At 46.6% G+C, this 27,756-nt stretch overlaps 1 protein-coding gene across 1 annotated transcript in view; it reads right to left on the reverse strand.

Annotated features, from left to right (window-relative positions):
• Window positions 1-208: 208 nt before the first annotated feature.
• The window catches only part of TSPAN5 (tetraspanin 5), a gene marked incomplete at its 5' end in the record, with an annotated part of 175,075 nt that continues 147,527 nt past the window's right edge, over window positions 209-27,756 (reverse strand). The window contains 5 exons of the mRNA XM_082653280.1: window positions 209-2,288; window positions 4,714-4,974; window positions 6,990-7,115; window positions 9,380-9,550; window positions 13,892-14,038. Of these exons, the coding sequence (XP_082509406.1) occupies window positions 2,223-2,288; window positions 4,714-4,974; window positions 6,990-7,115; window positions 9,380-9,550; window positions 13,892-14,038 (771 nt within the window). The 3' untranslated portion in view covers window positions 209-2,222. The remainder of the gene's footprint in view (window positions 2,289-4,713; window positions 4,975-6,989; window positions 7,116-9,379; window positions 9,551-13,891; window positions 14,039-27,756) is intronic.

The following is a 27,756-nucleotide window of genomic DNA, read 5'->3' on the forward strand; positions in this document are numbered from 1 at the left end:
CTGGGGATGGGCAGACCCAGTAACCTGTGTTTTAACAAGCTTTCCAGGTGATTCCAATGCACACTTAAGTTTGATCACCACTGGATTGGAGAATTTCACAACTGCAAGAGAGAATGAAGACAGACATAACTCCACGTAAGGTAGAACCAAGTTTATTAATGACAACCTTTAATTACAACCACTCTCAAGTGTAAAAAATAAAGGGTGATTAATTAAAATTTAGAACTCACTTGGACTTGCTGTTTGGCCTTTCACTGGATGTGCCAAAGGGTGGGAAGCTCGCCTGATTCTTAATCAACTGGTCAGGTGGAGTTCACTGGAGAATGAGGTAACAAACAAGACAAGAGTGCCAACTGGAGAGCTCAAGTCTTCTCCATGTTGGAATGACAATACGGAATGACAACAGTGGTGGGGGCAGAGATGAAACAAAATAATCTTACAGCCAGAATATGGAACGAACATCTCTAACTACAAAGAGACACAGAAACACACACATGCAGAGTCATACACACCTTAACTCTGGAGCCTAGATTTTCAAAGAATTTTTGTCCTTTCTCTGAGCAGATGGACACATTCATCAGCCACAGCGATGCAACATGGGGCTGAAATGGAAAACCTTGCTAAGTTTCCACCAACTATGCTAGCTGGCTGCCCAGTTCTGTGTTGGTAAGTGTGTCATCACCGTAAAATACACCTGTGGTCTTCCCAGTGTTCCACAGACTAACATCTCCTCCCCAGGGGGTGCGACATCCTGGTGGACCTGGATGATTAAAATCTGGGGGCAAAACTCGTCCCTCCCACCTGGAATGGGGGCAGGTGGCAGTCTCTGGAAGTGTTTCCCACCTTGTGTCACAGAACACTCGCCCCATCAATGCTCTCCCCTCCAAAGAGTTTGTGCTTTGTTACCATCCTGAAGGTGAGTCTGTACTAAGAAAAGAAGGAGCTCTGGCCATGCACGCTGGGTTTTTTTTTGTTTTTGTTTTCATTTGTTTTTAATAAAAACGAACTAAAACCAGAAGAAAGAAACCATCAGAAGCTTTGATTGTGTCCACATCATTTCAGAATTGGGTTTAATTCCCTTCAAAGAGAAAGACGGGGAGGCTGCAGAAGAGGCCACGATGATCAACCGACACGGTTCAGAGAGTGTTGAGTCCACAGAAGCATTTGCGATGGCCCAGATGGATCCTTCGCAGACAGGGAGGACACATCTCTAAAGGCTGTGAACCCACGAAATCAATGCTGACCGAATAACGTTTTTAAAGGTTTGTAGAAAAGACGGCAGGTAAAGGAGTTGGTGGATTGATTCACAGGTCATGCAGGGAGATTATATAAAAAATTAATATTCGAGCTGAGTAAAAAAAAAATCTTTAAAATTTAAGAAACTGTATCATAGCTTTCACTTTTGGAAGAAAACAAAAACAAAAAAACACCCACAACAAAACGAAACCCATAGTATTCCAGAGTTTCCAAAGAATCCAACGACTAATTTGGTAGGCTGCAGTATTTACTACCTCTTCATTAACCTCATTTTCTCCTTGGATTTCACTGATAAATAAAGCTCAGGCCTACTCAGAAGAGAGATCTGTCCTGCTAAAATTCAGCATCATGAAGTGTTCCAGAGCCCTGCTCAGCACACAAGGAATATCCAACTTCTCTTACGAGGAGAAACTTCAGGAGAGACCAGACGTGCCCACACAAGTTCCTTGTTGAACACGGTCACAAAATCTGAACCCAAAGGCAAGCTGTTTTCTTCTTGGGACCATGGTTGTAGCAGTTCCTTGAAATGAAACCACAGCCCTCCCAGGTAAGGGGCTGAGTTTTAGAAAAGACGCACTTCCTCAGGCCATGGCACAGGAGGCAGACCTCCAACTACCGAAGCAGAGAACAAGCCTTTTCCACAAATTCAGTGCATCTGGGTCCCCCACCCTCCCTTTTTTTCTCATTTGGTAAGTATCCAACCGTCCAGAAATTCATGGCTACAATAGAGATTCACGGCGCAACGACTTTCATACTGGTTAATTTTTTTTTTTTTAATTCTGTCAGTGAGCAGCATTTCCCGGTTCTACCCCCCCAAAAACTAAGTTCTGATGGCAGCTCCATCAGGTGGGATCGCAGGATGCCTCTGTGATTAGGGTCCGTGCAGCATGGGTATCAGTTGGGCGCAATGGAGGGTCAGGAAGGCGGGGTCTGTCCAGTGTCTGGAGGCAGCTGTTGCAGGCGCTCTACCAGCTAGCCCTGACAGCTTCAATATCACTCACCAGGTTCTGGGCCAGGCAGATCCCAAAAATCTGGGCAAGGAAGGAAAAGACAGTCAAACAGTAGAACTTTTAACTTTAGATTAGGCTTTTCTTTGGCCACTGAATTCCATTTTTTAAAAATCTTTGATTTTTAAAAATTGAGATCGAATTCACATCCCACAAAATTCATCCTTTTACAGTGTATAATTTATAGTGATTTTCGGTATATTCGTGAGGATGTGCAACTATCACCGCTATCTAAACCCAGAACATGTTCGTTACCCCAAAAAGAAACTCTGTACCCATGAGCAGTCATCCAGACCCCACCCCCATCCCGACAGGCCTGGCAACCACTAAGCCACATTCTATTGCTACGGACTGGCCTATTCTGGACATTTAATATAAACAGGATCATATCATATATGGCCTTTTGGGTTGGTCTGCTTTCACGTAGCAAAATGTTTTCAAGGTTCGTCCATGTTGCAACGGTAGTTCAGTCTCTTCGATGGCTGAATAACATCCCGTTATACGGATACACCACATTTTGTTTATCCATTCATCAGATGATGGACATTTAGATGGTTTTCACTTTTTGGCTATTGCAAATAATGCTGCTCTGAACATCTGTGTACTTTTTGAGTGAACATGTTTTCAGTACTTTTGGGCACATACCTAGGAGTAGAATTGCTGGGTCATATGGTCACTCTGTTTAATTTTCTCATGAACTGACAAATTGTTTTCCAAAGAGACTGCATCATTTTCATTCCCTTCAGCAATGTATGAGGGTTCCAATTTCTCCACCTCCTAACCAGCTCTTGTTATTGGTTTGTCTTTTTTATTATAGCCATCTTGATATGTTTGAAGTGGTATGTCATCGTGCTTTTGATTTGAATTTCCCTCACAGTTAACGATGTCATTACGAATAGCGAATGTGTATTTTCTTTGGAGAAATGTCTATTCAAATCCTTTGCCCACCTTTAAATTGCGTTTGTCCCCTTTTATTGTTGAGTTGTTCTTCATATGTTCTATATACAGGATCCTTAACAGATGTACTGATGTGCAAATATTTTCTCCCATTTTGTGGGTTGTCTTTTCACTTTCTTGATAGAATCATTTTCAGCACAGAAGTTTTTAATTTTGAAGAAGCCCAATCTGTCCACTCTTCCTTTGGTTGCTTGTGCTTTTGGTATCATATCTAAGAAAACACTGCCTAATTCAAGGTAACGAAGATTTACACCTTTACTTTCTTCTAAAACTTTTATAGCTTCACCTTTTACATTTAGGTCTTTGATCTGTTTTGAGTTAATTTTTATTTTTTGGCCAAACCATGAGGCTAGCAGGATCTTAGCGCCCCCCACCCCCAACCAGGAATCAAACCCAGGCCCCCTGCCGTGGAAGCACAGAGTCCCAATCACTGGACCGCCAGGGAATTTTGAGTTAATTTTTATATGTGATGTGAGTTAGGGGTCCAAATACAATCTTTTGCATATAGATATCCAGTTGGTCCAGCACTGTTTGTTGAAAAGACTATTGTTTCTCCATTGAATGGTCTTGGTTTCCTGGTCAAAATATCAGCTGACCATAGATACAGAGGCTTTTTTGAACTTTCAGTTCCATTCCACTAATCTGTAGGTCCAACCTTATGCCAGTACGCTCTATCTCGATCACGGTAGCTTTGTAGTAAGTTTTGAATTGGGAAGTGTGGATTCTCCAACTTTGTGCTTGTTAAAGTTTGTTTTGCTATTCTGGGTCCCTTGAATTTCCATATGAATGGTAGGATCAGCTTGTCCATTTCTGCAAAAAAGGCAGTTGTAATTTTGGTAGGGGTTGCACTGAATCTGTACATCAATTTTGGGAGTACTGTCACCTTAACAATATTAAGTCTTCCGATCCGTGAATGCGAATGGCTTTCCATTCATTTAGGTCTTCTTTAATTTCTTTCAACCATGGCGCCTCATTTGTGACCCTCTAAGTTAAAGGTATCACATCACCATAAGATGCAAAGCCTAGCTCTTGGGACTTCCCAGGAGGAAAAGTAGGTGCTCTCTTCCCTCACAGCACTTTGGCAAGGTGGCCCAGAGAGAGAAAGGAGCAGAGCGTATCTGTGAAACTCCAAAAAGCCTTAGCCTTGCCACTGGGCAAGGCTCTACATCTGACCATTCCTGTCTGACCGGTTGTCACAATGCCACGTTACTGAGCCCATGGCAATGTTGGAATGCCAGCAGGCAAATACTGACCCAGTCAATTTCTCTTTCTTGAAAAGGAAAAAAAAAAAAAAAAAAAGGTTTCCTAAAGTCTTTCAGGACAGTAGCATCTAAAATCAGAGCTTCAATAAAATACAAACCAAATATAGTTGAGGTCTGTTCCCCAGCCCTCCAATGTGTCTTAAAAACTGTGAAATGATGGTGAATAAGCAAAGCTCCTGTCCTGGTGAGCGCTCTCCCAGGGCATCATTTCCCTGCGACATCCATCTTACCTGTAGCAATGCAATGCCTATGAAAATACCAGCCACAATGGTTAAGTTGTCCTGCAACCACTTCTCAAACTGGGGCACACAGCCTTTCGTGTAGATTACAATCTGCTGATCGACTTCCTTCAGAAGGGAAGAGGAGAGCACAGCATCACTAAGCAAGTTCAAAAGCTCCTCCAACACCCTTCGTGCTAAGCGACAAGATGAGTTTCCACTTACTGGTTTTTGCCTGGCATCATAGCCACACTGAGTGTTGATGACATCTTCCTGGTGGAGAAAAGAAACAGAAGAGTGAAATTCACTCTTGTCAGAGAGAAAGCCCACCTAGGGGTCAGCAGAAGACCCCTGTTAAGTGCTGGTCAGAAAATGTTTATTTGGGCACACAGACGTCCCAGGCACCATGTTAAACACCTTTACACATAATTCCATGGAATTATTATAACCATCCTCAGAAGTAGGTATTAAATATCCCTTCCTTTCCAAATGAGGAAAACTGAGACTCAGGAAATATCAGAAAGACTAGTAATTCCATTATGTCGAAGGCTCTAGATTCAAAGTTGATAATCTCAAGAAGCTTATGGGTTTAGGAAACTGGAGACATAAAAACCACAGTTAAAGGTTTCTTATAATTACTTTCATAATGACTATCTTCACTTATGATCTTTTGGGGGGAATTCTACTTTTGAATCTATATACTTGTATGTGATTTAAATGATTTTTCAATGAGAATGAATTATGTTGATAATTAAAAATGATACCCTGACCACACAGCACATGGACAGATGCCCTGAAATCTTACAGGCCTGATCAGAAACGTGGGTTCCGCTGCTCTAGGTTTGTTTATGTTTCCCCTCTGGAGGGTATGGGGTGGATTTTATTAGCTTAGCATTTATGGAATGAGATATCTCTACCCAGAGGATCTGTCGTTGAAAGGGGGACACAACACCTAAGAATCTTCAGAATTCTTCTGATGGAACGGTAACTCAGGGCAGGGGCTGGAGACGGAGAGAGCAGGGCTTGCATCTACTGCCTGGGTGGGCGCCCTGGGCTCTGTGCTGGGCGCTCTCTTGCCTCCCAGCCTCCTCAGAGGAAAGGAGAAGTGAGCTAGTGGGAAAGGCTGGCGTTGCCGCTGAGGGCTCAGAGCAGGGCAGCGCAGTCCTCACCGACTCTGTCCCCTTCAGACCACCTCTGGTGGGCAGCCTACGAGAAGCTGTGCTTTGCTACCTCAGACCACTGTCCCCTCTTCTCTCTCTCTTTTTTTCTTTTAAATCGAAGTGTAGTAGATTTGCAATATTGTATTAGCTTCAGGGGTACAGCATAATGATTCAGTATCCTTACAGATGAACCACGCCCCCTTTTAAAGAGCCCCGCACCCCCCCTACCTTGCAGGGGAAAATCGGCCATGAACTCATCAGCGCCCACTCGGCTCTGCTCCTTGTGGGGAAGGGCGGGTCTGGGAGAGGACACCTGGGGACTGACCAGCCAGAGAGAGGCTGAAGAGGGCGGAAGGGCCAGGGGCACCTCCTCTCTCACATTCATTGTTCTAACCCTCAATTCTGGCTTTTAACTTACAGCAGGGGTGCTGCATTTTAAGCTGTTCTACCTACCAGGCACATGATTTGACTCAAAATACAATCAAACCTGTGGTAAAGAGGGTGGCTTGTGAACAGGTTTTATGTTTTTGTTTCCGTTTTTTTAAAAAAAAGAATGACTGTAGTCATTCTGGCCCAGAGTCTGGGCAGCTGCAGTCTTCCTGCAAGTGGTCTCGTCCTATCTTGTCTCAAACTCTTCTGCTATTCCTAGGATTCCTTTGGAGCTAAGTCAGCAAGAAAAGGGTTACTAACCCCAAGCAATGCAGAGAGCTTCCACACAAGCCCATCCTTCTCGCAAAGAAGGAATCACAGGCAACAGAGGCAGCTGCCTGAGTCTAAGCTCGGTTCCATCACTTGCCAGCAATGTGAGCTTGGGAAAGTGACTTAAACTCCACGGGCCTTGATTTCACCTGAAAAGGGAAGATAATGGTGGCATCTGCCAGCAGGGATGTTCCAAACTCAAGCCAACACACAAAAAGGCTTAGAATAGGAACCAGCACGTACTGCTAAATTAATGTCAGGGATGATTACTCCTACTGGGAAGATCTGAGCACTAACCCCCCTACAGGAGCTACAGTTAGGAATAAGAGGGTAAGAAGAGGTTTCCAGAAAAAACCCACTCTGCTCATCCCACACACGCTCTCGGTGTGACACGCGGAGCAGGCCAACGGGTTGCTGGCAGCCACTTACTGCGGGGTCTTTAGTACAGCAGGAGAAGGGCACGCCGCATCGCTCTCGACTTGCATTGGAATCTGTGCAATTGAAGTAAATATTTAGGTTCCAATCATCAGCTCCAAAAGCCCCACAGCACTGCCACTAGAGCAAACAGGAGAGAATTAGAACATCTCGACTTGGAGGCGACCAGGTGCCTACACTTGCACCCGCCAGGACGACCCACACCCAGCTTCTGCCAGCTCTAACCTTCTCTGTATCTCAGAATTTATTTTTAAACCAACTGAACCTAAAGGGCTCCTGTAAAAGCTTCCAAGGTAAGGCTGAAGGTTTGTAAGGATGTGTTGGTGTGAGACTTAGAAAACAATTGATGAGACCCGTGGTGTTAGGTGGAAGACGGGCAGAGCCTGAGTTGTACAGCAGGGCCCAGTTAGAGATAAGCAAGACAGAAAACAGCGGTAGTGTCTGAAGGAGGCAGCTGGGGTTGTGGGTAGATCTAGAGGCTTACTTTTTTTAAAATTTCCATCTCTACACCTGAATGTTTTTTTAAAAAAATCCATTTTATTGAGGTGTAATTGACATACAATAAACTGCACATAAAGTATACAATTTTATAAGTTTTGACACACTTATACATCATAAAACCATCACCACAAGCAAGACAGTGAACGTACTCGTTACCTTCCCCCAAGTTTTAGAGGCTTACTTTTCATTCTATATCTGTTTCTACTCTGAATTTTTATAAAAAAAGAGCGTGTATTTACATTTTCAACCTGAAAAAAATTCAATCATCTAATTAAAATATAATCCAACAAGATGTTCAATTCAGTGGGTCTTAAATGAGGCCTGATTCAAGGGCTGCTCCACCATAAGCCCCTTTGACACTCCCCATGCTGGACTAGCCCTGCTTCTCCAAGTTAAAGAAACATCAAGCCTTGACCATTTGAAGGGTTTCAAGACCAATAGCTACTTCCAAGTATTAAAGGCCATGAGAGAAAAGTGAAATCACATGAAATAACAGAATCTCCATATAAGGCAGACAGCATCTCAAGAGAACGTGTATCTGCACAGTCTTCCGACTCATAGAGTCCTCCGAGCGCTTGGGCTGTGCATCTCCAGTTTGCCTACAACGCTCCATCAGATTGGTCACGCAAACTAGTCAGCAATAATACTTGGCAAGGTATGAGCCTGCATCCATTATGACCCAACAAAACCGTGAAGCCTGCTGAGGAGATGAAACAGGGCTTAATTTCACACCCGAGGGACAGCAGGCTCCAGGACAGTCGTTGCTGTCACCGAACAAAGGCAACACAATTCAGCTCACTTCCGAGCACCTAAGGAGGGCAGGGGGCCTCCCTCACGGCAAGCGCCGATGCAGCCCTCTCCTCCCTTTATCAAAGGGACCCCAGCTCACTCTGGAAAACTGTCCAACCAAGAGACAGCCACTGGTCCGCTGAGTTTCTGCGTGCCCTCCAGTTCTGCCATATACGTGAACGTCACGGACACGGCTCTCCAGGTCTGCTCACCTTATCCAGGTTTCTCAGTGCGTGCAAATAAAGGCCTGTCAGTGTGTAGGACGATAACACCTGAAGCCTGATATAAAACCATTGTACGTCTTATGAGAGTGGCATGATATCCCCGTGAGTTAAGTAGTTGCTACTATTATTCCCATTTTACTCTTGGGGAAATAGCTCAAGGTCCTATTAGCCCAAGGTCACTCAGCTAATCAGATTCTGGCACTAGCTGTGTCTTCCGAACCCTTGTTTATACCATTCTGCGTTGTGAGTGGAACAGGGCATCCGCTACTTCGTTCGCATCGCAGGGGCTGTCACGTCGTAATGTTGAGAAACCTGAGTGGGATGGCTCTACTCCACAGGTTCTTCACTTGTGAGAAGCCACCAAGGCTTGACTTTCAGTTTTAGCTGCGGGCGCTATAATAATATTTGGATAGGCACAATTCTAGGAACTTTGTGGATAAACATTCTATCGACTAAGTATATCATTATGAGCTATGAAGTGTGGAGAATGATCAAAAAGGGGGCCAAGGATAGGAAAGAACCCACATCTAACACCAAAGAACAGGGTTAAACCTACAGCAAAACAATCGTCTTCAAATGTCCATAGGAATGGGCACCTTTGACTCTAACCTTTTTGCCTAAGAGTTTTCTTCCTTGTTCTTAGTAGAAATTGAGGTAAGTGAAAATAAGACATTTCCCACTAGGGTACATATCGTGTACGCCCTAGAACAAGTCAGAAAATGATAAATACACAAGCAAACAGACAAAAACCCATGCAGAAAAGTCAGAGGTAGGTTCCAGCTGGCAGGTGCAGAAGCCAGGAGGAGTTTTCATTGGGGTCATCCTTCCGAGAAGGCTTTTAACTTGAAAATAAACCAAATTTAAACTTACATATTCCTGGGTGAAGTCTATGAGGTTTTGCAAATCAATGTCATCCCTGTACGCTCTGATGTTGTTGTTTATAAAGAAATACAGCTGGTCTTTGATCCAGTCTTTGAAAACGAATGCCAGAACCCCGGCAGTGAGCTCCAGGAAGAAAATGATTCCCAGGAAGACAGAAAACTAAAACAAAAGGCACACACACAGACAACAGTTATAAGGGCGATTTGATCCTGTACAGTCAAATGCTTCCTTCTAAAAAGCTTTATAATACCATTGGGTTGTTACCCACGGCCAAAGCAGATAACCTTCAGTTTCTTAAGATTCATTAATAGAATATTACACTCCAAGAAGGGATTTTTAAAAATCACTTCATAATCACATTTTAGGGGCTCTGGTGTTCCATTTGGTAATTAACCAACAAAGCCCGTAAGCAGACGTGGATACTAGGAATGCCTCATTAGACCCACATTAAGGCCTAATGAATTTCTCCTGATGAATGCATTCGTCAGACGCCTGAACAACGACCTGCTCCTACCTCTAGTAAGCTTTTGGAACGCTGAAAGATAAAATAGCCCAGTATTTTAAGATCGCCTGTCATTTGTTACTGTGGCCTTGATTCTGTATGCAATACAGTCCTTTTCCGGATTCAGATACCGTGTTAACTCCCCTTTGCACCTGCGACACGGGGCACAACAGCAGATGGGTTCATTTTAGGTGAAGAGGTCAAAGAGGAACTGGGTGGGAAGGAGGGGGCAGCTGTGACATGAAAATAATTTCCCATGATGCAAACAAAATGAAACCACTGGGCTGAGGGCTTTCTTGGGACAGCAAGCTGTGCTGGCTTTCCTTTGTGAAGCACCAGGCCCAGAATACTTTAAATAGCATCAACGCGCAGCCAGAGGAAGACTTCGGGCTGACGCAGACAACAGGAATTTAAAAGGAAGGCCAGAGACCATGGGTTGCAAGGTAAATTGCCCATAAATCTGCAGAAATTTCCCTTTCATCTAGAAGACCCAGAAGTGTCTCATCTTAGTCATATCAACGTCCCGCTCACGCCCATGGTTCTTTCCACTTCCTCCCACCCCCATGTTCTCACCCTTTTCAAACTATTTTGCTCAAGCCATTTACGAGAAATGAGGCTGTGAAGGACCAGAGGGTAAACGGCAGGCAAACTTCTGTGGACAAGGGCAGGAAGGGTGGCACTGGGGCCACCTGCTGAGCCGAGCTCCTGAGGGCTCCTGCCACCCAGGGAGAGGCTGGGGAGGTAGAGGGGCTACGGTCTGCGGTGCCTACATTCAGCGAGCAGACAGCATGCAGCCAACCAAGAGGAAAATATATTGGCGACGGGTGCAAAGGAAGCTACAGCTACTTACGAAAATAAAAGACAAAAATGGTTTATGCACTCAGCAAACACCTACTGAATGGCCCACAAGAGATCAGGCTCGGGCCTAGGTGGGCTTTGCAGAGGCAAGGATAAGTAGGACCACAGCTCTGCCTCCAAAGAGCCCACAGTCTTATGTGAGGGTAGGAAAGGACCGGGGGGTCAGGTCTTTCCACGTTAGATGTCAGTACATCTGGCAGTGTTTATCCAGGGTGCCAAGTGCCATTCTGGGAGGATGGCCATGAGGGAAGGGGTGGAAGGAAGAAAGAAATGCCTGCCAAAGTCTAGGACCCCAAGGTCTAGGTCCCAATTCCAGACGCTCCAGCTCAGCCCCTCAGGTTCCACAGAGCTCCTGGTCATCTGTCCTTGATGAGTTCACTTTAGAAATAGAATCTAAACAGTTCTTAACAATCATCAGTAGTACCCATAATTTCAAAGTGAGCTTTCCTCAATCTAGAAAAAAGGAAAGAAGAAAAATCCTATCACTTTCACACAATGCCTACCCCCCCCGCATAAAACGACTCCCTCCTTTATCGGGTACTACTCTACACATGTAAATACGACAGTTATCACACTGTAGAAATGAGAGAATCATAGCTAGTTCACAGGCGCGCACATGCAAAGTAGCAAAACACAGGTCAGGCAAAGGTTTTAATTAGATTTTTGTTCTCACCTCTATCAAGGTGAGGCCCAGTCACCCTGGTAAGTTTTCTCATAATGTTACATAATACATGTATCAGAAATTGAGTCCAAATTAAATTCTTATCAAATATTTGGCAGAAATCAGCATCCTTCGGGTCCTATGAGCTAATTTCCCCCATTTCTGAAGGTGCAGAGACTGACTCCCAGGCTTCATCCAAGGGCCTCAGTCAGTCAGGAAGCTCCCGGATTTCCCCCCAGCAGTTCTCTTAGCCTTATGACATCAGATGTTTGAAGCTGTTTGGAGCCATGTTGACATTACTTCCTACTTCCTTCATAGCTCCTGCTTCAAAGCATATTCTAGGCCAGTTTTGACTGTTTGTACTAAATGGAGAGAGAGGGCATTTAAAATATTCTCCAAGACTTAAAAAAGCCAAGAAACAACACAGTTCTCTTCATTTCCAATGTGGGACTTCATAAATTAAGATGCCAATCTAGAGAAATGTATGTATTTCTGCCCGTTCAGTTAACTCTGGTATCTTCAACTACAAAAATCATCAACTATATTAAACAGGCTACCCTTATAAACGAAACTATATGCAATTAAGTCACATTAAAGGGGAGCAAGGAGACTAACGCTGATAAAATAGTGGCCAGTAGTAAGTATGATCTGTGGCCCAATGAGGCTACAGAAACGCTGAGTGAGGTGAGCTCAAGCATTTGGAAGTATCTCACACCAAGACGACTGGCAGGTTGTTAGGTCACAATCAGGGACAAAGCTCTCCTGAGGGCTCCAGAGATCAAGACTAGGTGAGGAATGAAGTGTGTGTGTGTGTGTGTGTGTGTGTGTGTGTGTGTGTGTGTGTGTGTGTGTGTGTGTGTGTGTGTGTGTGTGTGTGTGTGTGTGTGTGTGTGTGTGTGTGTGTGTGTGTGTGTGTGTGTGTGTGTGTGTAAGACAAATGGAGTCTTGGAAAACTATTCCCAACACAGACCTATGTATAAAGAACAGAGAACCAACTGCTCATCAAATTGTACACAGCACCAAGCATCCCTTGGTTTTCCCTGTTAGCAGGAGTCACATGAACTTTCAGAACAGCCTCCAGAACCTTTTTGGAGGCAGGGCCGCCCAAATGCAAAATGAGCTATAGCCCAGGGGGCCAGTGAGGGGACAGCGTCTGCTCTTCTTAGGGCGATTCAAGAAAAGATGCCAGAGGAGATGCGGCAGAAGTGCGGGGGAAGGGAATCACATAGGGCAGGGCCGTTGGGACTAGTTCTGGTCAACGCTCTTGTTTCAAATGAAAATGCAGTTAGATGATGATGTGTCAGCTGAGGTAGAGAATGACCCTAGGAACAGGGGATATAACGCTAAGGCTGTTCTTCCAAAGTCCCACCGTCTTGCCTCCCCACAGAATGGTGGGGTTTTGAAAAATCATTTTCTGTTCTTGGAGAGGGGCGTGGATGCTGTCGTACATGGGGCTGTGAGACAGACGCTCACCAGAATGCCAAGCTCGAGACAGACAGGCACACTTAGCTGAAGGTGACCACTGGCTACACCTACCAAACTGATTTCAAACACACACAAGTAAACACAGGCCATTTTGATATCTTGAGGAAGGAATCTCCAAAGGAAAAGGCTTTTACTTTTCATTCTCGACTTTTTTTTTTTTTTTTTTTGCGGCACGCGGGCCTCTCACTGTTGTGGCCTCTCCCGTTGCGGAGCACAGGCTCCGGATGCGCAGGCTCAGCGGCCATGGCTCATGGGCCCAGCCACTCCGCGGCATGTGGGATCTTCCCGGACCGGGGCACGAACCCGCGCCCCCTGCATCGGCAGGCGGACTCCCAACCACTGGGCCATCAGGGAAGCCCATTCTCGACTTTTAATACTTATCTACCCCCTGGTTAAACTCCTCCTCCAAAAATATTCATGCTGACAATGATCACACCAAATACCCCACAAGGGATCTAAAAATTATGCTGGTCACACAAAGGAGGCCTTTGCGCTGGCAGAGGACACAGGAGATATGCATTTACTGTTTCTCTTTATTCACCAGAACCTACTGCTTAACAGATTTAATCTGGACATGTCACAGACACTGTGCTTACGTCTGGTTTCTCTAAACCAACTACCTAAACAGCTTTCTATTGACTATGTGCTTAAAAGAGGGGGCAAAAAATCATTCAAAAGAAGAAAACTAGGTACCTAGATAGACCTACCTTAGTCCTAAAGCGATTTTAGGGATTGGAATGCAAACTCATGATATCCATGTACAAAGCCTCCACGGATGGCATGGGGAGGGGCCGGTGCTGATATTATTAAGGAGGCAGGGGCAGAGGAGGATGGAGGGTGGGTATCTAGAAAGCCCTCCTAAAAGAAAAGCATTACCCAGGCCACATGCTCGCCAGTGCCTTCGGTACGGCTCACTCTTGCTGGTAGACAGGGTGTCCTTTTGATGTGAGATGAGAGTTTGGCTCTCAACCTGAGAGCAGAGTGCGGTACTTACAAACTTGAGAAGGAAAGTGTTTTCCCGTAGAGCTCCAATGCACCCAGCAAATCCCAGAATGAACATCACTCCTCCTACCACGAGGAAGAGCCAAACTGGGTCAAAGCCGCCAAGATCGGTGATGGAAGAGATGTTGGACAGAACTCCCTGGAAGCGGAAAAGAACACACAACAGGGTGCCAGGAGGCGGGGTCAGTTTTCTATCATGAAAAGATGACTGCCACTGTCTTTCCCCACCCCACCCCAAGAAAACCTTGAGAGGTATCTGACTGCCACATCACATCAAGAAACACCGCCAGACAGAAAGAAAGAAAGAAAGATAGATAGATAGATAGATAGGGAGATAGATAAAACAAAAGAAAAGAAAAACTACTTTCCAAGGTCAAGGTGGGTTCATATTTTCGGTAAAATTACATAAAGCAAAGACATGACCCCTAGAAACCGTCCCCAGACCCTGTATGGAGAAGACGTGGATGTTACTTTGCTTTCTACATCTCCAAATTTAAGTGGTCTGAGTGAAAAACAGATGTGTAAGAAAGACACCTCTCAACACCCAGGAGGTGTCTGTCATTCTTACACCCCCAGGGCACGCAGATGCCAGACGAGGGCCACCTTCAAATCACTGGTGCTTCTCAGGAAATAGGGGAAAGCTGGAATCTTAAAGCTAACAGGGCAGCCAGTCCCAGCCACAAGCCCCTAAAAGTTTTCCAGGGAAAACTCACCTCAGGTCCACCCTTGAGCTCCCTGGGAGACCCTATCCGGCTCAGATCCCCAAAGCCCACCTGGGTGGTTTGTGCCCATGGCTGTCCCACACTGAGTTATTAGCGTATTTCCTTAACCTCATTTAAATGACTTAAAAATCAAAGGTTACTCCCTGGCTTGCAACCCGTTTGTTCTCCTGCCAAAAGGACCCAGAGTAATTTCATTTCTCCACAAACAATGCCACTTCTTTACAGAAATTTCTTCTCCCTTAAGTGTGATACCACATCAAATACCACCCAGAACCTAAGTTAGAAATTTTATGAGATGTTTTCCTCTATGATGGAAGGTATATATTTACTATTCATTCTTACAGAGGCCAGCTACTGCTATTTTGAAATTGTGGAGGTATGTGAGTCTTAAATACCCAATATCATCAGTACTTTATTTTCTTATCTTATTAAATTTCTTTTGAGCTCTCAAAATACCCCCAGAGTACCATGGTATAGTTTGCTGTAAAGTCTTAATATTAAACAATTTGTTTTCAAAGCATTCCCAACAACCTGGAAAAACAGGAATACTCATCTCATTTTATCCTTGAGGAAAACGGAACCTAGAGAAGTTTGGTGATTTGCTGAAGGTCACACAGCTATTGATTTTTTAGAATCAGAACAGAATGTCTACTTCAATAATCTTTCTCTACCAAGTGGAAGCTGTGTACTTGCTTCCCAGCACTTTTCAGTCAGTACTAATCAACACCTGAGTTTAGGGTTTCTATGTTTTGACCCATTTTAAGGTTGGAGGAACACTGAACAAGAGAATTTTGTTTATAAGGTTTCTGTTTCTTGCAGGGGTGGGCGCAGGGTAGGCAGGAATCACTTTAAGGACAATAATAGGATACTAATAATAGAACACGTATGAGGCACAAAGGACTCCTAAAATGCACAACTTTAACCTTATGAAAAAGGCCAGAGTTTAAATAAAGTCAGAGATGAAGGGCTGAGAGTAAGGGCTGAGAGTAAGGGCTGAGATTAAGGGCTGAGATTAATAAAGTCAGAGATGAAGGGCTGAGTTTAAATGAAGTCAGAGATGAAAAATGAGAGATTATTAAACACTTAGGAATGTAGGGTGTATTCACTAATGTCTGGGGTGACATCATACGAGGCAACCACACCCTTCGTGAAACTGCACAGATCAATGGTTTGATCCAACCTTGTGTTTCTTAGATTTCCAAGCTCTGAACTATGAATACTCCAGGGGGGAAAAAGGAAAACCCAGAAATACTGTAACCAATTCTCCACCTACCCAAATGATGCTGAGAAAAAACAAAAATTGCCAGAAGTCAAACAAAATCTAAGCGACAGTGGTGAGGGTCCAGAATTGGAAGGAAATCAACTTCTCCCCTCAGAATGCCTTTAAACAGAGGTGGTAATATTTAAGGTCTTAATGTTTCAGACCTGCTCAGCCAGGGGAGGAGAGGACTTTGAGGGTGTGTGATAACATTCTTAAACTTTAAAAAGTCAACATAATTGGGCTTCCCTGGTGGCGCAGTGGTTGAGAGTCCGCCTGCCGATGCAGGGGGCACGGGTTCGTGCCCCGGTCCGGGAAGATCCCACATGCCGCGGAGTGGCTGGGCCCGTGAGCCATGGCCGCTGAGCCTGCGCGTCCGGAGCCTGTGCTCCGCAACGGGAGAGGCCACAACAGTGAGAGGCCCGCCTACCGCAAAAAAAAAAAAAAAAAAAAAAAAAAAAGTCAATATAATTATGGAAGAAGAATTAGACTCAATTTACTTGGCACCAAAAAGAGGCAGCAGAGCTGGAAGGGACAGGAGAAGATGTCAGTTCCAGCATAAAGAGGCCTTTCTAATACCAGTGGGTCTCCAGCAGTGGGGCAGAGAAGGCGGCCTGAGAAACATGGGCTTCCCCTGGCGGGAGCTGAAGCTGTGAACCTCCCTCAGCCGTGCTCCAGGAGGGATTCTCGAAGAGGAGGGGAACCTGGCACCTACTGTCCTTTAGGTTCCTTCCAGTTTTAAGACCATTCTATGATTTCATCCATTTTTAATGGACTTTTTATTTGTGATTCACACCAAAGTCTGAGCAAAAATCAGATTGTTCCCAAACACTCTTCCATGCTCCACGGCTGTACACAAAGAGCTCCATGGATAACAGGACAGTTACCTGAGGAATTTAGCCAAACAAGCAAACCAACACACACCTGTGCCTGAAATACCGAGACCCTCCCTCACCAAAAGGCGAAAAAAAGTATGGTCCCAACTGTCAGTAGATTCCTGGAGCACTGTCCTCTCTGGGTTTAATTTGGAGGATGAGAACTTGGCTTCTCAAACTCATTTTCATACTTTTACCCTCCCCAGCCTGCAGGGGCAGTTTTAATTGAGAGGCCTTCCACTGTTTCCATGGAAACAACAATCATTTGGGGGCTGAGCTGGACTGAAGGTTCTACTCATTTAATCCCACATTCTGGCAAAAGACAGGGCTGGAGACAGATACTGGGAGCTTGTAGGAAATCATATTCTGCAGAGGACAGAAAAGACAACCAAAAACTTAATTTTTAATGGATCCCAGGTAGTTGTCAGCCGCAAACTAACCTGAATCTTAAAACACAAAGTACGGCAGTCAAGGCCCAGTTTTCTTTTCCTGAGGATTAGGATAGCTAACCTGGATGGGGATGGAAAAAAGACCTACTCTTTCACCTGTGCAGTGTCTCCAAATACTCACTGAGGAGCAGTCTTACTGTTTCTAACTACACAGAGAAACCAAGGAGGAGCTGAACATAATCCTGGCAACAATGACTGGGGACTACAAAACCGACAGGCAGTTGACAGCTCAGCCTTCTGCTGTCTCAAAGACGGGGTCTTTCCCTGGACTCCTTAACTGTGTTAAACTCAAGTTGACAGATGAGTAAGAAGCGCTAGGACATGCCAGCTGAAGAATGATTATAATTAAAGCTTGTAGTTGACAAGAAGCCGGAAGAAAAAAAAAATCCAATATTACAGTTAAGTCTGCCAAGTGATTTAAAACAGGCATTCAGATTCGTGGTAAATCCTGAGGAACGTGCAAGCACACCAGCGGCAGACACCTTATCTTCCGGGCACCTGTGTGCGCCACCCTCTCCTTCAGGGAACAGCGCCTCCCTCTTCTTGTGAGGATTCCTTCTTCCCAAACCCACTCCACCACCACCTCAGAGCTGCCAGCTCTCACGTGACCCCACCGCCCCGGCAGGAGTCGGAAAGCCTGAAATTCCCTGCCTCCGACACCAGGATCTGGAACAGGCATCTGTCTCTAGCGGCAGAGGCTGTAAATGGCCCAACTCTGGAGCCATGTGCAGCGTGTTTTTCACCTTGTGGAGAAAGTCAGTCTGTAGCGGGACAAGCAAAGAACGAGGGTAGGGGAAGAAAATCCTGACGGTATTATAAGCCCTGGCCTGACCGTGAGTCCTGTGAGTCACTCAGGATCCTCAGACCCCTTGATCGCATAGAGTGGTTGTATCTGGATCTGAATTTGCACCTGAGGAGTCCCACACGACACGACAGCTTCGAATAAACTGTGCTTTAGTGTTGCATCTATGTGCGTGCGAGCACACACACGACCAAAACGAAAGCTCACAATCTACCCTGGAAAAGAGTACTGGGTCGGGGGTGGGAAGCAGATGGGGCGGGGTGGGGAGTATAGAGGGCAGTGTTGGATTTAATGATACCTTTACTCAGATGGCTGACGTTTCCAGTCAACACAGCAACTGAGCCAGTGTAAATAATCTCCTTCACGCTGACTCACTATCAATTCAGCATCACTAATGAAACAATCAGTTCTGGAAGGAACTTTTAGGTTTTGCCTACGTCACCAATGACACGTACATGATTTCAGCTCCAGTTCTCCACGTTGACTTGAATGGTCAGTCCTTGGGTTTAAATAACCACTTTTTAGAACTCAAACTTATTGAAAAAATAAACCAATACAAAACGTTATCTGGCTACTCTCCTTTGTACCCAGAGCTGCTGCTGATGTGAGAAGAGCACACACAGAGCCTGAATTTGCACCCCAGTAGTAAGTCCTCCTCCTGCCTGGATCCTGCAGCAACGCCCTGGGAGTTAAAGACGTCAAGGGTACTGGCCTTGTGCGTAAGGTCAGAAAATAGCATCCTATGAAGCTGAATCTAACCGGAATAAGGATAAATGGATGAAGAGCGGAACAGTTGTCCACAAGTACTTATTCCTTTAGCCATTTGTTAGGGCTGACGTGAAGGTGGAATTCTGACCAGGAGCAGCAAAGACAGAAAAGGAAGGAGTGAGAATAAGAGAGAGAGCCAGAGACCAAGATTGCAGGTCACAAGAAGAATATATTCTAATACTATAGAGTCAAGAATAAAAGGAGGATTTCTCATACACATATCCTTTGTTAATACATGAAGATTACATTAAAAAAAACTAGTATAAATGAACATCCGTAAGAATTCTTCATATTCATACTGTATACACCTGTACCTATATTCTTGTGACCCTCACTCATCTCCTCCAAGTCTACAGCTGTTGGGGCAGCAGAGGCAAAAACAAATCGACCGTAACCAAGTGCTGCTGTAAAGACAAAATGAAGCGCAGTCAATTTAAAAAGTTAAAACAAATATTTTCAGCAAATTAGCCATTCCACAAATTGGCTGTTAGACAACTAGCTTTTGGCATATCAGTGTGGAGCCTTTAAGAGATGACTGCCAAGGAAAATAGGAGATTTCCATTAACCCCTACGTACTAGACAGTATCTCTCAGACTTAGCAAGGAGACCAAGATGAGTCTAAGAAGAAACAAGACACATTAATGGAACACGGCTGAGGCAATATCATTACAACAGAAGTTTAGAAAGCCAACAAACAAAAAATGTACTGATGTGTATCTGTCACCATACAAGGGAGACTCTGAAATTCCAGCTACTTAGACAAGTCTGCTCTAGGGTGTGGCAGACAGCGGTCCAGGGTCGGCCTCCTCCTGGCACAAGCCACCCTGTACTCAAGCCACCTGGCTCACCTGCAATTTCCCCTGGAATCCAGAAAAAGGGCAGCCTGGACAAGGGCTAGATGTAGGGCAGACAGACAGACGGGGCATCGCAATACAGACTACCTTGTCTTGAATCTCAGTTCCACTACCTATTACCTGTGTGATCTCGGTTAAGCTACCAAACCTGCCTAAGCCTCAATTTCCACATCTATGAAATGGTACCCTACATCATAAGGTTATCGTGAGGATGTAGGAAATGATCTAAGTTAAATCCAAACACTATGCCGTCTTTGGCACATAACGAGAATTCAATCAAAGTTTATCAACATCGTCGTTATCATCACGACTATACTGGACCAAGAGGAAGACATCAGATGCTACAGAAAGCACACTGGAGGGGCCTCTAACCCAACGGCTTTGGAGAGGAATCCATTCTGCTTTGGCACTTGCCCTGCCTGACCCCCTTCTAAGAAGCTCCGTGGCCACACTGGATGATCATGTCTAAAGGAGGTGGCAGGAACCGACGTGCCAATCAATCTTCTTTCTTGAGAAACTGGAAGTCACCTAAAAGGCACTCAGAGTAAAGGCAGAAAGAAGAGGCCATGAGTAAGCAAAAGCCAGGAGTAGGCAGAGGCCATGAGGGGGTGGAAGCTGAGAGTACACAGAAGCAGCGCAGCGGAGAAAGGAGCAGTGAGAAGTCAGCCAGTAGCGGAGAGCATGCCCAGCAGCCGGCAGCCACGTGGCCGGGATGCTGCACACTGAACCAGGCCAGGGATACCACCGCTGCCAAGAAGCTGACTGCGCACGCTGGTTGCTGAAGATTCATGGCTCCTGAACGACTTCCCAGTTACTAAACCATGTCCCATTGCCTTCGAGATCTCGTCCTCCAATGGTCTGATGAACATGGTAAGTCTCAGTAAGGATATGACTCCACCCTCCACCCTCCATCTCCCCATCAGCACCTCGTTCATTCAACAGTCTCTGGAATTTAAGCAGCCCCTCCCCAGGGTTCGGCGATAAAAGACTATATTCTGAGCATCACTATTTCTTCTCGGAAGAGGTTTTTACACACATGCAGAAATGAAAACGCAAGCAAAACTCCAGAAGGGTTTCAAACCAATAAACCTCAGGAGTGTCTGTGGTTTTCCCCACCAGCACAGAGCAGCCTCTGTGTGCCACCTGGCAACCTTCAGTCTCTTCTCTCTCAACTCAGCAAAGAAATGCAAAAATAGCATTAATAAGCCCCTAAAGTCTGGGACTCTTCTGCTTTGGCATATACAGGCGCATTCCTTCCAATTGCTGGATAAGAAACAGAGAGACAGGCAAATGGAATGTGCACCCAAAGCCAGGCCAGATGGACCCCTTGGAGATTTATGACCCTGGGCCCTGACTCACCCACCCTCCCTAAACTACTCCTGGGTGAAACTGGCAACACTTCTCCTAGAGTAAGAGGGGGAGAAGCATTTCCCTACCTGAGAAAGAATGACGAGACAGGACATTTTCAAGAAAATGAGCTACTCAGAGAGGATGGCCCTGGAGAGCTGGCGATGGGTTTTGAAACAATGTCCACAGGAAGTCCAAGCTGGGACACAGGGGCACAGGGAAACGTGCCCCTTAACAATTCATCGGAGATCCTCAAGGAATGTTACAGGGCAAAGCCACACTGCAAACTCCAAAACACCCATGTATCTAAGGAATTCCTGCAGGATCCAGAGAGAGGACGCAGAGGAATGGGAGCTCGCTGGGACCTGAGTTCAGGGAGATGTGAGGGTGTAGGGGTAGCATAACTCGTGGCCTGGCAAAGAGATGTAAGGTTAAAGGAAGACTGGACGCTTTCAAGATGTGTGGTTTTCCATTTTTATCTTGTCAGAAAAGGTCATCGGTGAGATTCAAGTAATCCCTTCTTGCAGATAAAAAATGGCCACGGCCTGCTTTTGTGGTGAGAAAGAAAAGGAGGGGTAGTTGTATCTCAGGGCTCCATAGACTCCTGCAATCAAGCAGCCACCGGGGAGGACAGCTGCACCAAGTCCCCTCGCTGGTACCACTCTCAGGCCGGGAAACTACCATCACCACCCTGGTGGGAGTGACTGCCTCTCTGAACAAGGAAACAGCCACTTGCAAAAGTGTCGCTTTTCAGAAATCCAGCGTGTTCCTAGCCACTCTCCAGATATTTCATTTGCACGTTCAGAAGATGAGAGACATACCCAGGAATATTCCTGAGTAAAAAGTTTAAACTGAAATATGTAATAGAGGCTCTGATCACGGTGGCCCTGCAACTAAGGCGAAAAAAAAAAAAAAAGTCTAGCCTAGTGGCAGGTGATCACTGTATTCTAGGGCTTCAGAGATACACAACTCATTCAGATCCTGAGCAAACAGGAATCACCTGAGAGGTGCCGGGTGCTGTGCTAGTCATGCGTATTCGGAGAAAACGTATGGTGACACCGTCAGGAGTTAGTCTAGAGGGAAGACAAGTTAGCAGGAGTGCGCTGGGCAGAGGTATTAGCAGTGTGTGTTATGGGGGTGTAGACAGGAGGGGCAGAAGGTCACGTCAGCAAGTACAGAGACAAAGCGGCAGGACCAGGCCCACCGAGAGGTCTACCTGTGAGTGTGACAAGTGGTGAGAGGAGACAGAGGTTGGTGGAGCGGGGCAGGGTTTGAATCTGAAGGCCTTTTGAGCAGAGGAGGGTCATTTGTGCATTTAGAAAGCTTACTCCTTGGGCAGCGGGTAGGTGCTAAGGAAACTTACACCTGCTACAGCTGCTAGCAGCTAAGGAGCCGCTAGGTTCCATGGTGACGCAGGCGAGAGATGCTGAACGCTGGGACGAAAGCCACGTAAGAGCTCCCCTACTGAGCACGGACTCTGCCAGGCACGGGGCTACCTGCATTATTTCCCCCTCACAGTAAACCTTCCAGGTACGGTACTATCCACGGCAGGACACAGACCCAGCGATGGAGTAACTTGCCAGGTGACCCAGGTGAGAAAGTGGCAGAGCAGGGGCTTTGAGCCCTGCCACCTGACCCCAGAGCAGTGTTTTAACCACGATGCTCTACTGTCTGAAGAGAGACAGCAGCAGTGGGCAAGCCGATTCTTGTTTTCAATGTAACATCATGTGTTTGTTTCTAAAATGTTAAGAAAAATATGAAACGTGATGTTAGAATGATAGTCACACCTCAGACTTTACTGATAACAATCTGAAAACCAAAGTGAGTAGGAAACAACCTCCCCCTACACACACACACACACACACACACACACACACACACACACACACACACACACACACACACACACACACACACACACACACACAGGCAAAGACTTCCTTCTCTTGCACGTCTCAGTGAAACCAAGTGGATAAGAAGTGGGTGAGGGAATTGAGATTTCTCCAGAGAAAGCAGTCGCTGTGCTGTGTGACTCTCCTTCCTGGGTAGGGGAGCAGGATTCTTTTGATTCAAAACCTAGTAAGGAAGTTTCAAGGGGACCCCTGAGGAAGCTCTGAGACACCACAAGGAGGGCCTGAGTCTGCCCGGGAAGGAGGCTGTGGCTTGAGGTCTAACCCCTGCCCCGGAAATCTGGGGTTGAGGAGGGCTGCAGGGCAGACAAGGGCTGTCCCGGTGGGACTGGCCTCACCCCCAGACGAGCGTGCCCAGGAGAAAAGATGACGGCAGCACAGGGCAGGCAGCTTGGGGTGAGAAGAGACCCGAGAAGCAGATGTGAGAGGAGCTGGTGGACGGCACGTCTGGGCAGGGGTGCAAGGCGGCCACGGGGAACAGGGATGTCCACCAAGCTGAAGGGAACCGCCAGGCAGAGGGACTCGCAGGGAAGCTTCCAAAAGACCAAGGCAGCATCCCCTTTACCAGCTGTCAGGCCCAGAGGGCGAAGTCCCACCCCTACTTATGCCCTGACAGGAAGTGGGTAGAGGAACCTCAGGGGGACCGGGGGAGGGGTGACAGGAGGAAGCAGGGGGCGGGTGAAGGCCTCAGCCCTTCCTCTCTTCAGGGGCGCAAGGCTAACGGTGCTGGGCAAGGGAGGACACTTTGAGGCAATGTTAGGTTTGGGGTTTCGATTTATTATCCAGCCCTGTCTAACAACTGGGCCTGGACTTGGGCCTAAAATGAGCGCAGGACTCTGGTATCTGAGGGTAAACAATGAAGACACTCAATTTTTGACCCCCCTGAATTTTCATTCCTGAGAAATCCCTCTGCAAAGTTTACCGGGACATACGAACAGTGAAGAATTAAGGGTTTTTCCAACATATTTCATGTGTCTGCTGACCATACTGGGTACAGCACCTACAGATCATAGGCTGACTTTCCAGGTACTGAACGACAGCTGTGGCTTTCAGATTTTTTTTTTTTTTTTTTTTTTTTTGCAGTGCGTAGGGCCTCTCATTGTTGTGGCCTCTCCCTTTGTGGAGCACAGGCTCCGGACGCGCAGGCTCAGCGGCCACGGCTCATGGGCCCAGCCGCTCCGCGGCATGTGGGATCTTCCCGGACCGGGGCACGAACCCGCGTCCCCTGCCTCGGCAGGCGGACTCTCAACCACTGCGCCACCAGGGAAGCCCCTGCTTTTCAGATTTTTAGCTGCAACAGAGAACTTGAGGGGATTACATGGACAATTGAGAAAGAGATGCAAACTTCCTACATTTCAGGTAATAAACTGACATCTTCGAAAGTATTTTCAGCATCTCAGAAATGTCTCCTTGAAGTAGTATCTCAGGTGAGGCATGCCTTTTTCTGTTTAAGTGACCCGGTAGCCACTTCCACCTACCACCTTCCCTCTGGCTACCTTGACCGCTACTGCTAAGAACTGCCTGAATCACGGAATCTCCTTGTCTGACTTCTCCTTCCTGGGAAAACAGGGAAGGTATTTCCAAGGCGAGTCTACTGTACGATCGTGACAGCAAGCAACTGGAGGGTTCTGAAGTGAGACTGACAATTACAGGCAGTGGTCAGGGCGCAAAGCCTCCAGGACAGCCAGGGAGAAAAGCGACAGAAGCTAGAGCTCTTCTCATTGCCATTCTGCCTCCTGGGGCAGGACTGTGCACCCACTCTCTCCTTCCAGCCGCTGCCGACAGAGCCAGGCCAGGCGAGGAGGTTGGAGGAGCAGAGAGGGGACTCAGGGAGGGAGAGCCCGTGGGGGGCACTCTTGCATATTCTCATTCACTTGGTCACAAGCAACACGGCATCCGCAGTATAGCAGGCACGATGCTAGACCCGAGCATAAAGCGGTGAAGGAGACGGGCTCCTGGCCTCGAGGAGTCTTCAGGTCAGACAAGCCAGGCCCGGCACCCCCTCCGCCCAGGGGGCTGGTGCTGGGGAAGCGGTGGCAGGACGCCCAACAGGAACCAGGAGCTCACACTGAGGACCAGGGAAGCGCACTTCTCCCACTCGGAAGAGCCGAGTCTCCCCCTAGCCCTCAATAGCTCTGCTGGCAGCCGCCTCGCTGGCGGCTGTCAGTGATCTGTCGCTCGGCCTCTGGCCCCGACCTGAGAATTAAGTAAAAAGCGTAAACACGGGAATTCCCTGGTGGTCCGGTGGTTAGGGCTCCAAGCTCTCCCTGCCAAGGGTCCGGGTTCCATCTCTGGTCAGGGAACTAAGATCCCACAAGCCACGCGAAAGTGGGTGGGGGAAGGCATAAACATTAGGCAAAACGGAAGAGGAAAGGTACCCCTAGTTTTTCCACGAATCAAGATAATCATATATAGAGTCCCACTTTTATGCCAGAAATAAATAAAATTTTCCCCTGATATCCAGAATTAATGGATGTAAGAAATCTGCTATTTCTAACACTGAACCCCTATCATATCAGACTTCAGAAACCACATGTAATTTTACTTCCTTTTAGGCTGTAAGAACTGATAACATGCTTACTAGAGATCTGAGGTGACTACTGACTTCTATACTGCGTGATAGAGCCAGGGTTTAAAAGAATGCTTTCATCTTCCCTTTTCGCTCATTCATTCACGAACGTCTATTACGTGCCAGTTAACGTTCTAAGTACTAGAGTGTAGCAGTAAACAAAAGTCCCTCTTGGGGCGGGGGGAATCCTTGTTAGCACAGAAGTGATAAGTCCTATGAAAACACAGAGGGGGAAAAACACAGGGAAGAGGGGAAAAGGGCTGGGATTGGGGTGAGAGTGGCTGCTTCACCTTCACCTACAGACGAAGGTGACATTTGAGCAGAGACCAGGAAGGAAAGGACGTCAGGTAGGGGAAGAGCAGTGCAAAGGGCCTGGGGTGGTGGGTCCATCTGAGATGTCAGAGGAACAGCAAGATGATGAATGGGGGCTACAGTGCATCAGGGGAGGGCACAGTGTGGGAAATAAGGTCTCAGAAGTGAGGGAGCACCACACACAGCTTTGAGCGAGACAGTAAGTGCACTGGAGGGTTTGGAGTAGAGAAATGACAGCATCTGTCTTACATTTAAAAGAATCACTCTGGCCTGGGGTGGGAGTAGAGGCACAACAGCAGAGGCAGGGAAACAACAGAGGCTTCTGCACTAACACAGGCAAAAAGTGGCAGCTTAGATCAAGGTATAGCCGTGCAGGTGGTACAAAGACATCAGATTCTCAATGTAGTTTCAAGGTAGACACATGGTGTTTGCTGAGAGACTGAACACAGTATGAGAAGAAGAGATAGAAGGGTGTCACGAACACCCAAGTGGGTGAAAGGACAGAGCTGCCATTTCCTACAATTGGGAAGAGCAGGTTTGCGGGGAGAAATCAGGAGCATTGCTTTGGATTCTTACGCTTCCAAAGGCCGGTGGGCATTTAAGCAGAGATGCTGGGTAGGCTTGCGGATGTGACGAGTCTGGGATTCAGATGAGGCCGGGACCAAATATCTAAATTTGGAAGTCATCAGTGACAGATGGTACCTAACGCTCCAAGCCTGGATGAGAGCTCCCAGAGCAAGAGTGAAGAGAGAGAGGGGTTTCTCCAAAATTCAGAGGTCCGAGAGGCGAGCTGGACCTTGCAAAGGAGTGTGAGAAGGCAGTGCTTACGAGGTAGGAGACCCAGAAGTGTGTGATCTCTTGGAAGCCAAGTGAGGCAAGTGTTCCTGGAAGGGAGGAATGATAAAACATGGCTTAGTCCTTGCTTTGCTGGTAAGAGTTTCAGGGCACCTGGGTGAGGAAATGATGTGCTTCAGGACCCATATGGTTTCAATAAGAAAGCGCCAGGGTGAAATAAGTCCTAGGCTGGTTATTCAGAGAAAAAGACAAGATGCAGAAAGACAGTCTGATGTAATGACAAGTAGATGGACTAGAAATTCTTTGACTAATGACACCCAAGGGCACACGTAAGTGAATGAGTGTCAACCCCAAAGCAAAGTTCTAGTGACATGTCATTGGGTTCTGCCCTTGGCCTGCTCAATGTATCAGTGGCTTCTATCAGTGATAACTACACTTGACTGCAATCAGAACAATATAAGAGGCTTGCTAAAAGAGAGCCTCCCTGGGGTGTCTACCCCAGACCTACTGAATCTGAATTTGCCAGGTGGCACTGGGACAGAGAGCTAAAGGCAGGCCTGAGTTCAAAGAAGGAATTGAGGGAGGAGGTTGATTAAAAGTACAGCTAAAGCCAAGCTAAATGGAACGGGGAATGTGCTGGATGACAGCTTTGGGCCTTAGCAGGTAGACACGCAGGTAGAATATAACTGGGTCAATTTGGAATCTTGCATTTGCCTCTGAAAATCAGCCAGATGTGGGATGGACGGAGGACACCTAGCTGGATCTGAGACCAATTTGGGACTCTTGGTGATTAACTGTGTGATCGCAAGCTGCACTGACAGCAGACAGGAGAGAAGGGACATGATCCAGCCATACCCTCTTTGGCCCCTAAAGCACCCTCTCCCTGGTGCTCATGAAAGGGCTCCACCCAGAGAGAAGCAGATGTGCAGCCTGGAAACTCAGAAGGAACCAAGGACTAATACGGAGAAGGACTTACTGTGGGATCCAACAGGGCAGACCCACATTCAAGGAAGGAAAACTAGTAGGCTAGTAGGACATGATTCTAATGGGGTGGGAGGAAGGTCTTTCTAACAGTAAGAGAAACCCAGAGAGAGAGAAGGTCTGAGCACTTTGCCAAAGGAATTGTTAAACTTCTATACACTCCAAATTAGCATTGTGGCAATGCCTTGTTTTATTTCTACGTGTATATGTTTTAT

Source organism: Grampus griseus (assembly GCF_964374135.1).
Source record: "Grampus griseus genome assembly, chromosome: 4".
NCBI classification, from domain to species: Eukaryota; Metazoa; Chordata; class Mammalia; order Artiodactyla; family Delphinidae; genus Grampus; species Grampus griseus.